This window comes from Rhagoletis pomonella, unplaced genomic scaffold (genome assembly GCF_013731165.1).
Source record: "Rhagoletis pomonella isolate Grant_MI unplaced genomic scaffold, Rhpom_1.0 Rhpom_scaffold_00032, whole genome shotgun sequence".
Taxonomy (NCBI): Eukaryota; Metazoa; Arthropoda; class Insecta; order Diptera; family Tephritidae; genus Rhagoletis; species Rhagoletis pomonella.
Window position 1 is genome coordinate 261,640 of NW_023458586.1, and position 11,776 is coordinate 273,415.

Consider the following 11,776-nt stretch of genomic DNA (forward strand, 5'->3'; position numbering starts at 1 on the left):
AATAATAGATTGGCGCTTACACATATGTTAGTGTTTGGCCGAGCTTCTCCTCCGATTTGTGGCGTGCGCCTTGATGTTGTCACACAAAGCGGAGGGACCTACAGTTTTACGCCGACTCCAAACGGTGATTGTATTTTTGTGAGAAGTTGTTTTTCATGGCAGAAATACACTCGGAGGTTTGCCATTGCCTGCCGAGGGACGACCGCTGTTAAGAAAAAACCTTTTTTCTATATTTTTTGCCATGTTGCTTTGACCAGGGTTTGAACCCTGGTGCTGCGGAGTGGAAGGGCGCACTACTTACCACTACACCACAGCGGCCGACTATAGATTTTCGTACAAGTATTAAATTGATGAACTCATATAATTTCATTAAATTTCATATAAGTCCATCAGTTTTCATATAAGTAATAACTTTATTAGCTCATAGAAATTATAGATTTCCACCTATATCAAAATATGAGTTTTCATAAAAAGTGGACTTAACAACTTTTTTCAGTAAGTCAAGCACTTTTAAGCATTTTTTTATATATTTATGTGGGTTCGTATCGTCCACTTGACATTAGTACACTTATTAGACAAACAATGATGATGAAATCAAGATCAAGGTTATTCTCATATTAATAAAAAGATGAATAGGCTATTATATTAATGTTTTAAAAATCACATCACAGCTTGGAGCTTATCAGATAAATTAAATATATATGTATAGCATAGAAATTCTTTTTAAATTGTCATTGATTTATTAAATGTGATTGACGTTTTGAAAGCCAGCCAATTTTTGAATTCTTATGCTTAGGAGAGAAATGAAAATGTAGTATATAAACTTATCTCTTTATTGAGATGAGTTCTCATTTATCAAAGAAATTTGCTGTGAATATGGTCCATTTTTGTGAGAGTTTTTAAGTAAATTATATAAACATATATAAATTAAACAAAGGACGAAGGTAAGCTTTTACTAAACAGATCTAATACTAATAGAAAAAATGTTTTCTAATTTTAAAATATACATACATATTTACATATACAGACATGTTCTGGAAATCGAACGATTTGAAATCGATATGATTTGCTAAATATTGATCGTTATTTCTGATGAAAAGATTGAATATTTTATATAAAGAATATAACGGAAACATCAGCGATGTTATATCATCCGTACCAGTACCAAATTATGAGTTTTATGATTAAAAATCCATAAAAATATTTCCAAAATCGTATCGATTTCAAATCGAACGAATTTCAGAACATACCTGATATTCTATTTTTTATATACGTTTATAGACTGAATTTTATATAAATGGAGAACCTATGGAATGGAATATCTACTGAACGTATGGAATCGCGTGGTCTACAGGTGTTTTGTGATGAGGTACCTACAAATCCTCTTCCTGATGTAGAATATTATTGGACAGGAAAAAAATATCTTATAGTATATTTTGGACATCAATATTTTAAATTAAAACCCCGTGTGGTACGGGAAAAACCAAATTTATTAATAAACAATTAAAATAAAAAAAATAAATATAATGAGGTTTTTTATTGATTTGAGTCAAAATGAATTTGAAAATACAGAGTTTTCTCTAAAACTCCCTAATAATGATACTATAAACATAAAACTGAACTTTAAACTAATGAAGGGGACTCAAAGTGATCAAAATGGATTAAAAGAAGACGTATATAAAACATCTATCCCTGAAACAACATCATAAGCACCTATGTATATCTAATCCGAAAAAGTTTTTCACAACACAGGAAGCCATAGAAGCATTTAGACAAGATCTAATATAAAAAGAGAAAAGTATTTTAGGAATAATTGAGAGTTCACATCCCTTTTATAGACATTTTCAGCTTCAATATGAGGATAATATTATGCTAAGAATTCGTTGTATATAGTGATTTCCTTCAACGCAAAGTGAATATTTCTTGTTTTGAGTATCGTCAGGTTGCATTCGAGAAAATTTTAAGTAACGGTGAAATTGAAATTGTTACTGGAGATGATACTGCACTACGCTCTGATGTCACATTAATCGATATTAAAAGTTATAAACATGATATGAACATGAAAATTTCTTAACTTTTAATAGAATGAGATGGATTTATTATATTAATATGAAATATAAAAAGAATGTAAATGTAGTATATAAAAAGATTAATTTGATATTTGGTTTTCATTATTCAGCGGAGTGTAATCGATTAGTTAATAAAATTTGTGGCTCTAACATATACTTATGTTTTCAATTATTTAAATAGGATTTCATCAGACTCTAAAAAATATTATAAATCTTTATAGAAACTCATAAGACTATTTTTAAACGAATTTAAAAAAAAGCTTAAGCTATATAATGTCAGAGGAATATACGTTGGTTATAGATGTTCAGGGATTCGATTTCAATAGGAAATTTATTGCTAAAGAAGTCAGCATATCAACATATGATTCATATATAACCACGTTTCTTATTCAACCTGCTTTTGAAGAATCTAAGTTGACGATACGGGATAAAACAACTAATAACTGGTTATATCATAATCATCATGGATTAAAATGGGAAGATGGTGATTCGATTTTAATGACTGTTATTGAATATATCCATACATTACTGAAAAGAGAAAATTATATATTCTATGCTAAAGGATTGGAGAATATCAGATGGATTCAACGCTTATTCGTATACGATATTATTTTATATTATTTAGATGATTTAAATTGTCCAAATTTAAAGAATTTATATAATAAAAATATAATTATAAATACTTGTAAATATCATAATAATTCTATGATATGTGCTAAAAAAATGTAACAATATTATGAAAATATATTTCTTCATTAAATATCTAATAATAAATATAAATAAATAAGTAATTATAAAACTTTATTTTATTTCAAATACATTTTTTTTTGTTCTCATCATCAACATCAGCAGACCTTTCGATTCCTATGTGAAAGATTAAAAGATTTCATATAATTTTTGAATTTGTTAGACATTCGGTGACTCTTTTGAATTTAATAAATTTGTCTTTCAATGAATGTAAACGAGAAAAACAAGTATCTTAATCCTTTTTCGAAACGATGTATTATTAATATCTCTTGCTTTCTATATCAAAATATGAGTTTTCATAAAAAGTATGCTTAACAACTTTTCTCACTAAGTCAGCAATATATGAATGAATAATGCCAGATGAATAAAACATTTAAATATACACATACTTTTATAAGCATTTTTTTATATGTTTATGTGGGATTCGTTATCGTCCACTTGGTGTTAATATACTTATTAGGCAAACAATGATGATGAAATCAAGATCAACGCAATTTATAATATTAGCATTTGATTTGAATCATATTATAAAATTTAAATAGGGTAATAAAAAATAAATACACTCTTTGTCAGCAACAAGATTATTTCCACATTTTAATTGAATCACATTATGAAGTATAAAATAGATTACTAAAATATATGTATATTTAAAATATGTTCTTTATCAACAGTTTACCTCAATGCTTTTTGTATAGTTATAAAATGTGTATAAATAAGCTAATACTGTACATTAGAAATTATTACTTTGTTTAAAGCTACTTATAAAACACATCATGCCTGGAATCAATCGAATCATCAATAGCGAGCATCATGGAGAGTACAACTTCGATTTCGAACTGGAGATGTTGTGCTTTGAAGTCATGAAAAACCCTTATACAGGGTGTCCCAGAACTAAAGGTCAAGCCGAAACGGGGGGACAGGATTGGTTGTAACCATCGTGAGAAAAATCAGAAAAAAAATTTATCCCATGCAGTTTTAAAATTATGGGCATTTAAGAAAAACCTGGAGATTTGGTCAAACTGTAACCATTTTTTGGTTATTGTGGTTAATTTTTATTATTTTTGTTCATTTAAACTTTGGAACCTTAACCCTAAATTACATTTCTAGAATCTAAGTCAAAATTAATGACACAATTGCCCCATGTTTTCTATTTGTTAAACTATGATTTTAAAATTTTTATAATTTATCGATTTTGAAAAGCCCTCCTTTAAAAAAAATTAACTAAAGTGCCTTGGTATGTGGTACTGAAAGTTCGCGCATTTAATCAGGATTGTAAAATGGTACAATACTTGTTAGTTTCATACTAAAAAAAAACGAGTAAAAAAATAAAAACCTCAAGTAACCCGATTTTTGCTAACCCATTTTACTCAGTTCAAATGTTTTTTATTCGCACAAGCTCTTGGTAGGTTCTTAATTTTACGGCAAAATGATGAGAGAGATGGATAGTGGACATGTTTTCCATGAGCGAGCGAGACAGATAATGACGCCACTTTTACCAAAGTCAACAAAAGTAAATCAATAAAATAATGAAAAATCTTGACCTAGTTTAGCTTAGGTTTATTGGAATAAAAGTCGGATAGGGAAATAACATTTTTTATTACAATAAATGTTCAAATTGTTTACCATCAGCCTCAATACGGCGTGTATTCTTCTTAAAAAAAGATCTACTTATTAGCCGGGCATATCCTCGAGAGTGGCTGTCCTCAGCAGCTCGAGAAATTCGTTCACGCAGCTTGGCTACGCTCTCAATAGGCTTTGAATAAACTTTTTCTTTGAGAACGCCCCAATAAAAAAAAATCCAGGGGATTTAAATCTGGGGAACGTGCTGGCCACGAGATAGTGCCTGAACGTCCAATCCACCTTCCCGAATATTCCTGGTCAAGGAAATCTTTTACTTGCACGTAATTCGCTGGGCAGCCATCTTGTTGATACCACATGTGGCGACGATCTGTTAGTGGTATGTCCTCTAACAAATTTGGTAAATTTTCTCGTAAAAAATGTAGGTAATTCGTGCCTTTCAAGATCTCAGGCAGGTCTAAAGGCCCAATAATTTTGCCGTTTAAAATTCCGGTCCACAGGTTTACTTTAAAGCGATACTGGGATCTGTCTTCTCGCATTAAATGAGGATTCGCCACATGCCACTCGTGAAAATTGTGTAAGTTTATGTAACCATCTTTTTTAAATGTAGATTCATCTGACCAGAGAATTTTTTGGATGAATTGGGGATTTTCATTATGCCTCTGTAGCATTGTTCTACAAAATGAAATCCTTTCAGGATAATCTCGAGGAAGAAGACTTTGAACTCGTTGTACGTGAAACGGATGCATTTCGGCTCTTTGAAAAATACGATGTGCTGTGTATTGGGTATTCCCGTTTTCTTCAATTCCACGAACGGAAATACTTGGGTCATCTGCGATCTCTTGCAACACTTCTTCCTCGTAAGGAAAGCGAGCTCTACCTCCAGCCCGTATTTGATTCGGGAAATGGCCGCCCTCTGTGAGTGAACGGTGCACATTAACAAACACGCGGTGATCCGGATAGCGCTCTCAATTTGGATATCTTTCCCGATAAAGTCTAGCGGCGGCACTTGCGTTGCATCTGCATTCTCCATAAATGAGGTGCATGTTCGCATATTCTTGTGAAGTCTAGCGCATAGGCATGGTAGATAACAAGGATGCCAACACAAAAGTCCAATTCCAAAAGAGAGAAGCCAAAGTTGCCGGTATGTAATCAACAAGTCCAATTCACAAAAATCCAAGTCCAAAAAGCCAAAGTTGTCAGTACTAAATCAACACAGCGAGTGCGCGGTAGACGAATGAGCGAAACGTACTAACTGCAGTGTTGCCGTTACAGCTGTCTACTTTGTTGCTAGTTAAATGAGAAAAATGGCTAGTTTTGCAAGAAAATCGCCCTTCAAAAAGCTGCTAGAAGTAGCTAGGTTTATTTTAGCGGCTAAAGGAAATTATTTTGACTCACTGGTGTCAGACTGGTAGCGTAGCCGTTTGCTTGGAATGGTGACTGTATCTGTTTCATTCGCACGCGTTTAAACGACGCATCTCCGTCTCACTGCGTGGCGTCACTATCTGTCTCGCTCGCTCATGGCAAACATGTCCACTATCCATCTCTCTCATAATTTTCCCGTAAAATTAAGAACCTACCAAGAGCTTGTGCGAATAAAAAACATTTGAACTGATTAAAATGGGTTAGAAAAAATGGGTTACTTAACGTTTTTATTTTTTTACTCGTTTTTTTTTAGTATGAAACTAACAAGTATTGTATCATTTTACAATCCTGATTAAATGCGCGAACTTTTAATGGCACTTGTCAAGGCACTTTAGTACATTTTTTTTTTAAGGAGGGCCTTTCAAATTCGACAAATTATAAAAATTGTTAATTCATAGTTTAACAAATAGTCTTAATTCTAGAAAGCTTGGGGCAAAAGTGTCATTATTTTTGACTTAGGTTCTAGAAATTTCATTTAGGGTTAAGGTTCCAAAGTTTAAATGAACAAAAATAATAAAAATTAACCACAACAACCGAAAAATGGTTACAATTTGACCAAATTTCTAGGTTTTTCTTAAATGCCCATAATTTTCAAACTGCATGGGATAGATTTTTTTCTGATTTTTCTCATGATGGTCACAATCAATGCTGTCACCCCGTTTCGGCTTGACGTTGAGTTCTGGGACACCCTGAATATGTATTGAAGATGAAGATGAGGGTCCCCGGTGACAGGTTTTGGGCATCCCAGTCAGAGCAGCCCATGCTTTCTTTAACAAAAAATGGGATGAAGAGGATGACCACGGAAAATTTCTAACAGTTTGTGGCGGGGAAATTGAGGAATACATAATGGAGCAACATCAAAACCAACATAAATATGAAAGAAGGGGTTTAAATATTAAGACTAAATTAAAGTATTATGATAGAAAAAATAGGGAGGCGATGCATGATATAGAAGTTTATTCTAAATCATATAATAATATTGTATTTGAATATAAATTAACTGTTAATTTAGTATTTAGATATTTAAAATTTAATTATATAGAACCATAGATTTATTAAAAAACTTCAGCGTTTATTTGAATATAATATTATTTTATATGTATGAGTGTTATTTATGAAAAAATGTTTATTCATAAATCGTTAGACGTTGGAAAATGTTTTATAAATATAATTAATAAGCTTCCTATTGAACTTCATTTTCCTAGTCATCAAATTTGTGGACCTGGAACGAAACTACGGAAACTTTTCGTAAGAGGAGACCGAGGAATTAATCTACTAGACACTGCTTGGAGAGAACATGATATATCATAAAATTTTATAATAAAGATTTAGATAACCGACATGTTGCTGATAAAAAATTAATTGACAAGGCTTGGGAAAGAGTTAAAGCGAAGGATAGCAATCTTAATGAGAAAACAAATGCTTGGTTAGTTATAAATATAATGAAGACAACAACGAAATTCGGTATGGGGAACGCTTATAGCAAAACTAAAAAAGTGGGAGGAAAAACTGGTTATCAGCTCTTCAATCAGGCCTTAAAAAGTGCTAAACAAAGTTGAAAGAAAGGGGATAACTTAAAAGATGCCATAAAAATTTCACGAAAGGTTGTAAATAATATTTTCAGAGGAAAAAACCTATAATAAAAACACCACGTGTAATATCATTACCTAAATCTGGAGGATTTCTCCCATTAGCGCCTTTATTCGTAGCATTAGGAGCACTTGGAAGTCTATCTGGCGGTACAGTAGGAATCTTTAAAGCAATCAATGCTATAAAAACTGGAAAGGAGCAGTTATTTGAGGCGAAACGTCGTAATAATACAATGGAAGCTATTTCAATGGGAAAAGGAATGTTTTTAAAGCTTTATAAAAAGGGATTCGGATTATATATAAACCATATCAAAAAAACTCTTAATGAAGCTAGCGAGAAGACCTCTTATTGATGTAGATTTAAAGAAGTATTCGAAATTTATTCTGGAAATTTATTTTGATAGCAGCTCTGCTGTTCCGGTTGCAGAACCGCTATATTTATACTACTTTAGATAGTGGTGCCAATAAAAGTGTACTTGGGGCCAACTGGCCAAATCAATGTTTGCATCAAATTCTCCTCTAACGAAATGTAACGGTTACGTTAAGGTAGCGGACGGCCAGCGACCACAAATAACAGGCGTTGTTGAAATAGGCGTTAACTATAATGGTCAAATTAAAAATATTGAATTTCTGGTAGTTCCGTGGATTTCCCAATCAGTCATTTGTGGAATGGATTTCTGGGAGGAGTTTGGTATTAGGGTCAACATTGATGCAGAACACGACCACGTAGATGCTATTGAGCTCGATCCAAATGAAGCTGTGTCCCTGAATACTCACCAACAGAAACAATTAACCGTGGTTTCACTTGTAAAATCTGGGAAGGTCCGTTTCTGTTTAGGTTGGCGGATAAACGAGGTGACGTATAGGGATGCATATCCCATCCTAAATATTGAGGGATTGCTAAGCAGGCTGCCAACTTCGGAAATTTCTGGGCATGACCCGATGGTTCCGCCGATTTATCGACGATTATGCTTCAACTACATTCCATTTAACTGAGTTGCTATATAAAAAAACGCTTTGCATGGAACCCTTACGCGAAGCTTGCATTTGATCAGCTGAAAAGGAAATTGACTTCTTCCAAGGTGTTAATACATGCGAATTATAGGAAACCCTTCATACTTCAATGCGATGCTAGTCAAGTAGGGGTAGGTGCATGTTTGTTGCAAGAAGACGATAGTGGCCAGGAGCGACCCATTTCTTATATGTCGCAGAAGCTTAATAATGCGCAACGGAACTATTCAGTTACTGAGCTAGAGTGTTTAGCAGTGGTCAGGAATTTTCGTATTTATATTGAAGGGTTGGAGTTCAAAGTCGTAACGCCACATTGGCAACGCATGCATTGCCGCAATTGATAAAAATCGCCCAACTCTCAACTTTTGACGCGCATCAATGCGGCAAAACCACAACGTATGGAAGGATTTTAAATCAACTGACTTTTAGCCAATCAAAATAAGCCGTTTTGTTGGCGGAAACGTTTTCATTGTGGCACCTCGCAATAATATGTGCGTCTTGTCAGTCAAAAGCATCCCTGTGACGCAGAAAAGAACTTCTATCTGGCGGGGCCTTTATGCAGCAAAAAGATTTGAGTGGGCGACTTGCTAGGTGGGCCATCCAATTGCAAGGTTTTAACTTTACCACCGAACACAAGAAGGGTAGTGAAAATGTAATCGCGGATGTCCTGTCTCGAATGTATGAGGATGTTATGATGAAACCGAAGTTAATGAAATAGAACTAAATGTGCAACCAGAAATTGATTTAAGCTCCGATGCTTTCAACTTGCCAGAATATAACGATCTAAAAATCAAATGTGGGAAGTTGCCAGACTTTCAAGTCATTGATAATTACATCTACCATAGAACCAGACCTATGCACACGACAATGGGTGGAAGTAATACGTGCCGACTGAATTACGCCAACAATTAATATTCGCGGCACATGACCAACCTTCGGCGGCACATGGCGGAATAGCCAAAACTGTAGACCGACTTCGTCGAAGATTCTATTGGCCAGGAATGGTTGTACAAATTCGCGAATACATACAAAACTGCTAGAGATGTCAAACTTCCAAAGCACCAACACAAACGTTACGACCACCTATGGTGTAATATTAAAAGATTTAAGTTTTCTTGTTACGCCACTGAAGGCGAATAATTTTTATTTTGGTCTTACTTTCGCAACTGAGGGCGGTTGGCTTGACATTGACCTTCTTATGCATCTACTTGTTCTATTTATACTTATTTTTATGTACATGGGCGTCTTAAGCTGACGTTCTTATTCCCGTGTACTTTCTTACAAATTATACTTGGGCGTCCTACGTTGACGTTCTTATTCCCATGTTCTAAATGGAGCAATTGCTGCATACAACCAGCGGTCAACATATTTTGGGTAAGCCAACTGAGGCAGCGTTCAGTGTTATGGCTTAGTACGTTGTAAGTACTATGGCCAATGCTTCAGTCAGCAGAGTCAATGATCGCTAATATTGCTTAATACATTGTATGTACGGCAGTGCACTTAGCGACATGGGCAGTGGCCTCCCCATGATCGGAGTCTTGCTGACTAGGCATTATTGATTTGTATTTACGCAACAGAACAGCGTTCAATATTTTGGATTATTAAATGCCGTTCTGTTGTATGTTGTAAGTGTGTGTGTGTGTGTGAAGTGTCAATGGACTGCGACTTTAATGTTTCATTATTTGAGTTTACTTTTAGCTGCTGTTTATGTTGACTGCGTTTGCATGCTACACCTCCATTTTTCAGAAGAATGTTCATATAACTGAAGTTTAATGGACATTCTTTTACAATGTTATTTTATTTAAATCTAATAGTTGTAGACAGAATGAATTTTATTTTTCAGACTACAGTTAAAATACAAGCAAGGAACACTTAATTATATACAGAACAATTTCGTAGAGTATATTATAACAAAGTATATAATCCAACACCCCCACTCGAAATATACTTATATAATTTTCAAACCTATTTGTTTACACTTGTGTTTATCAAAGCAAACAGGTTTGGTCAAAAAATCTGCTATAATTTTATCTGTTGAAATACTGCAAAAAGACACTTCGTTCATTTTGTTTTTCTCTCGAATAAAATGATGTCGTTTGTCAATATGCTTAGTTCTTGGTTGATAAGCATCGTTTGTAGCAATATGAATAGCGCTTTGGTTATCACAAAAAACTTTTGTTGGTAACAGTTCATCAAACTTTATGTTGAGGTCTTTCTCAGGCCCTCTTAACCATACAACCTCTTGTGTAGCAGCCGACATCGCCATGTATTCAGCTTCACTGGTCGATAAAGCTGCAGTTGGTTGACGCTTACTATTCCATGATATTGCTCCATTTTGTAAAATATTGACGTATCCTGTCACAGAGCGTCGCTCATTTACATCGTTTGCCCAATCAGCATCCGAATAAGCAACTATCTCATGGTTTCCTCTTGCGAAAAAATACAATTTCATTTCAAGTGTACCCTTTAAGTATCTAAAAATGCGTTTCACTGCCATCCAGTGAATACGATTTGGATTATTGTTGAAACGACTTAAAAAATTTACTGCTTGGCAAATATCTGGTCTTGTACACTGAGCAGCAAACAAAAGACTTCCAATAGCTTGCTGGTAAGGAACTTCTTTCATTGTTTCATCAATCGTATCTGATTTCTTAAGTTTCTGATTCAAGTCAAATGGAGTCGAAATAGGATTGCAACTTTCCATGTTATATCTTTGAAGCATGGACTTTATATACTCTTCTTGATCAATATATATATTATTGTCCTTTTGCGTGATTCTCATGCCCAAACATTGTTTTGCCTCTCCTAAGAACTTCATCTTAAAATTCTTCATTAAGTTTGTTTTTAGCTCATTAGTATAAAAAATATCATTACTAAATAACAACATGTCGTCAACGTATAATGCTAGGAATGTCATTTTCTCCCCAACTGTATTGTAATAGATGCAAGGATCAAATTGAGACTGCTTTAGGCCATATCTCTTCAATGCCGCATCGAGTTTGAGATTCCAAACGTGACTAGCTTGCTTTGGGCCATAAAGTGCCTTTTTTTAGCTTATGTACAAATCCCTTTGGAATTTCGACTGCCGATGGCGGCTCTACATAGATATCTTCTGATAATTCTCCCTGTAGAAAAGCTGTTACAGCATCCATTTGCTCTATTTTCAACCCAAATCGCGCAGATAATGCCATATAGTAACGTACAGATGTGTAACGCACGACGGGTGAAAAAACTTCTTCATAGTCTATACCTTTGCGTTGAGTAAACCCTTTAACAGCAAGTCGGGCTTTGTACCGAATGCTTCCATCAGGTTCCCTTTTCTTCTTGAAAATCCACTTCGTCTTAATTAAATTGCAA

The 11,776-nt window shown here is 34.2% G+C and overlaps 1 protein-coding gene across 1 annotated transcript; it reads right to left on the reverse strand.

The window, feature by feature from the left end:
* Nucleotides 1-10,367: 10,367 nt before the first annotated feature.
* LOC118749684 (secreted RxLR effector protein 161-like) lies at nucleotides 10,368-11,123 on the reverse strand. The gene has a single exon (XM_036484482.1). The coding sequence runs from the start codon at nucleotides 11,121-11,123 to the stop codon at nucleotides 10,368-10,370; it is 756 nt and encodes a 251-aa protein (XP_036340375.1).
* Nucleotides 11,124-11,776: the final 653 nt, after the last annotated feature.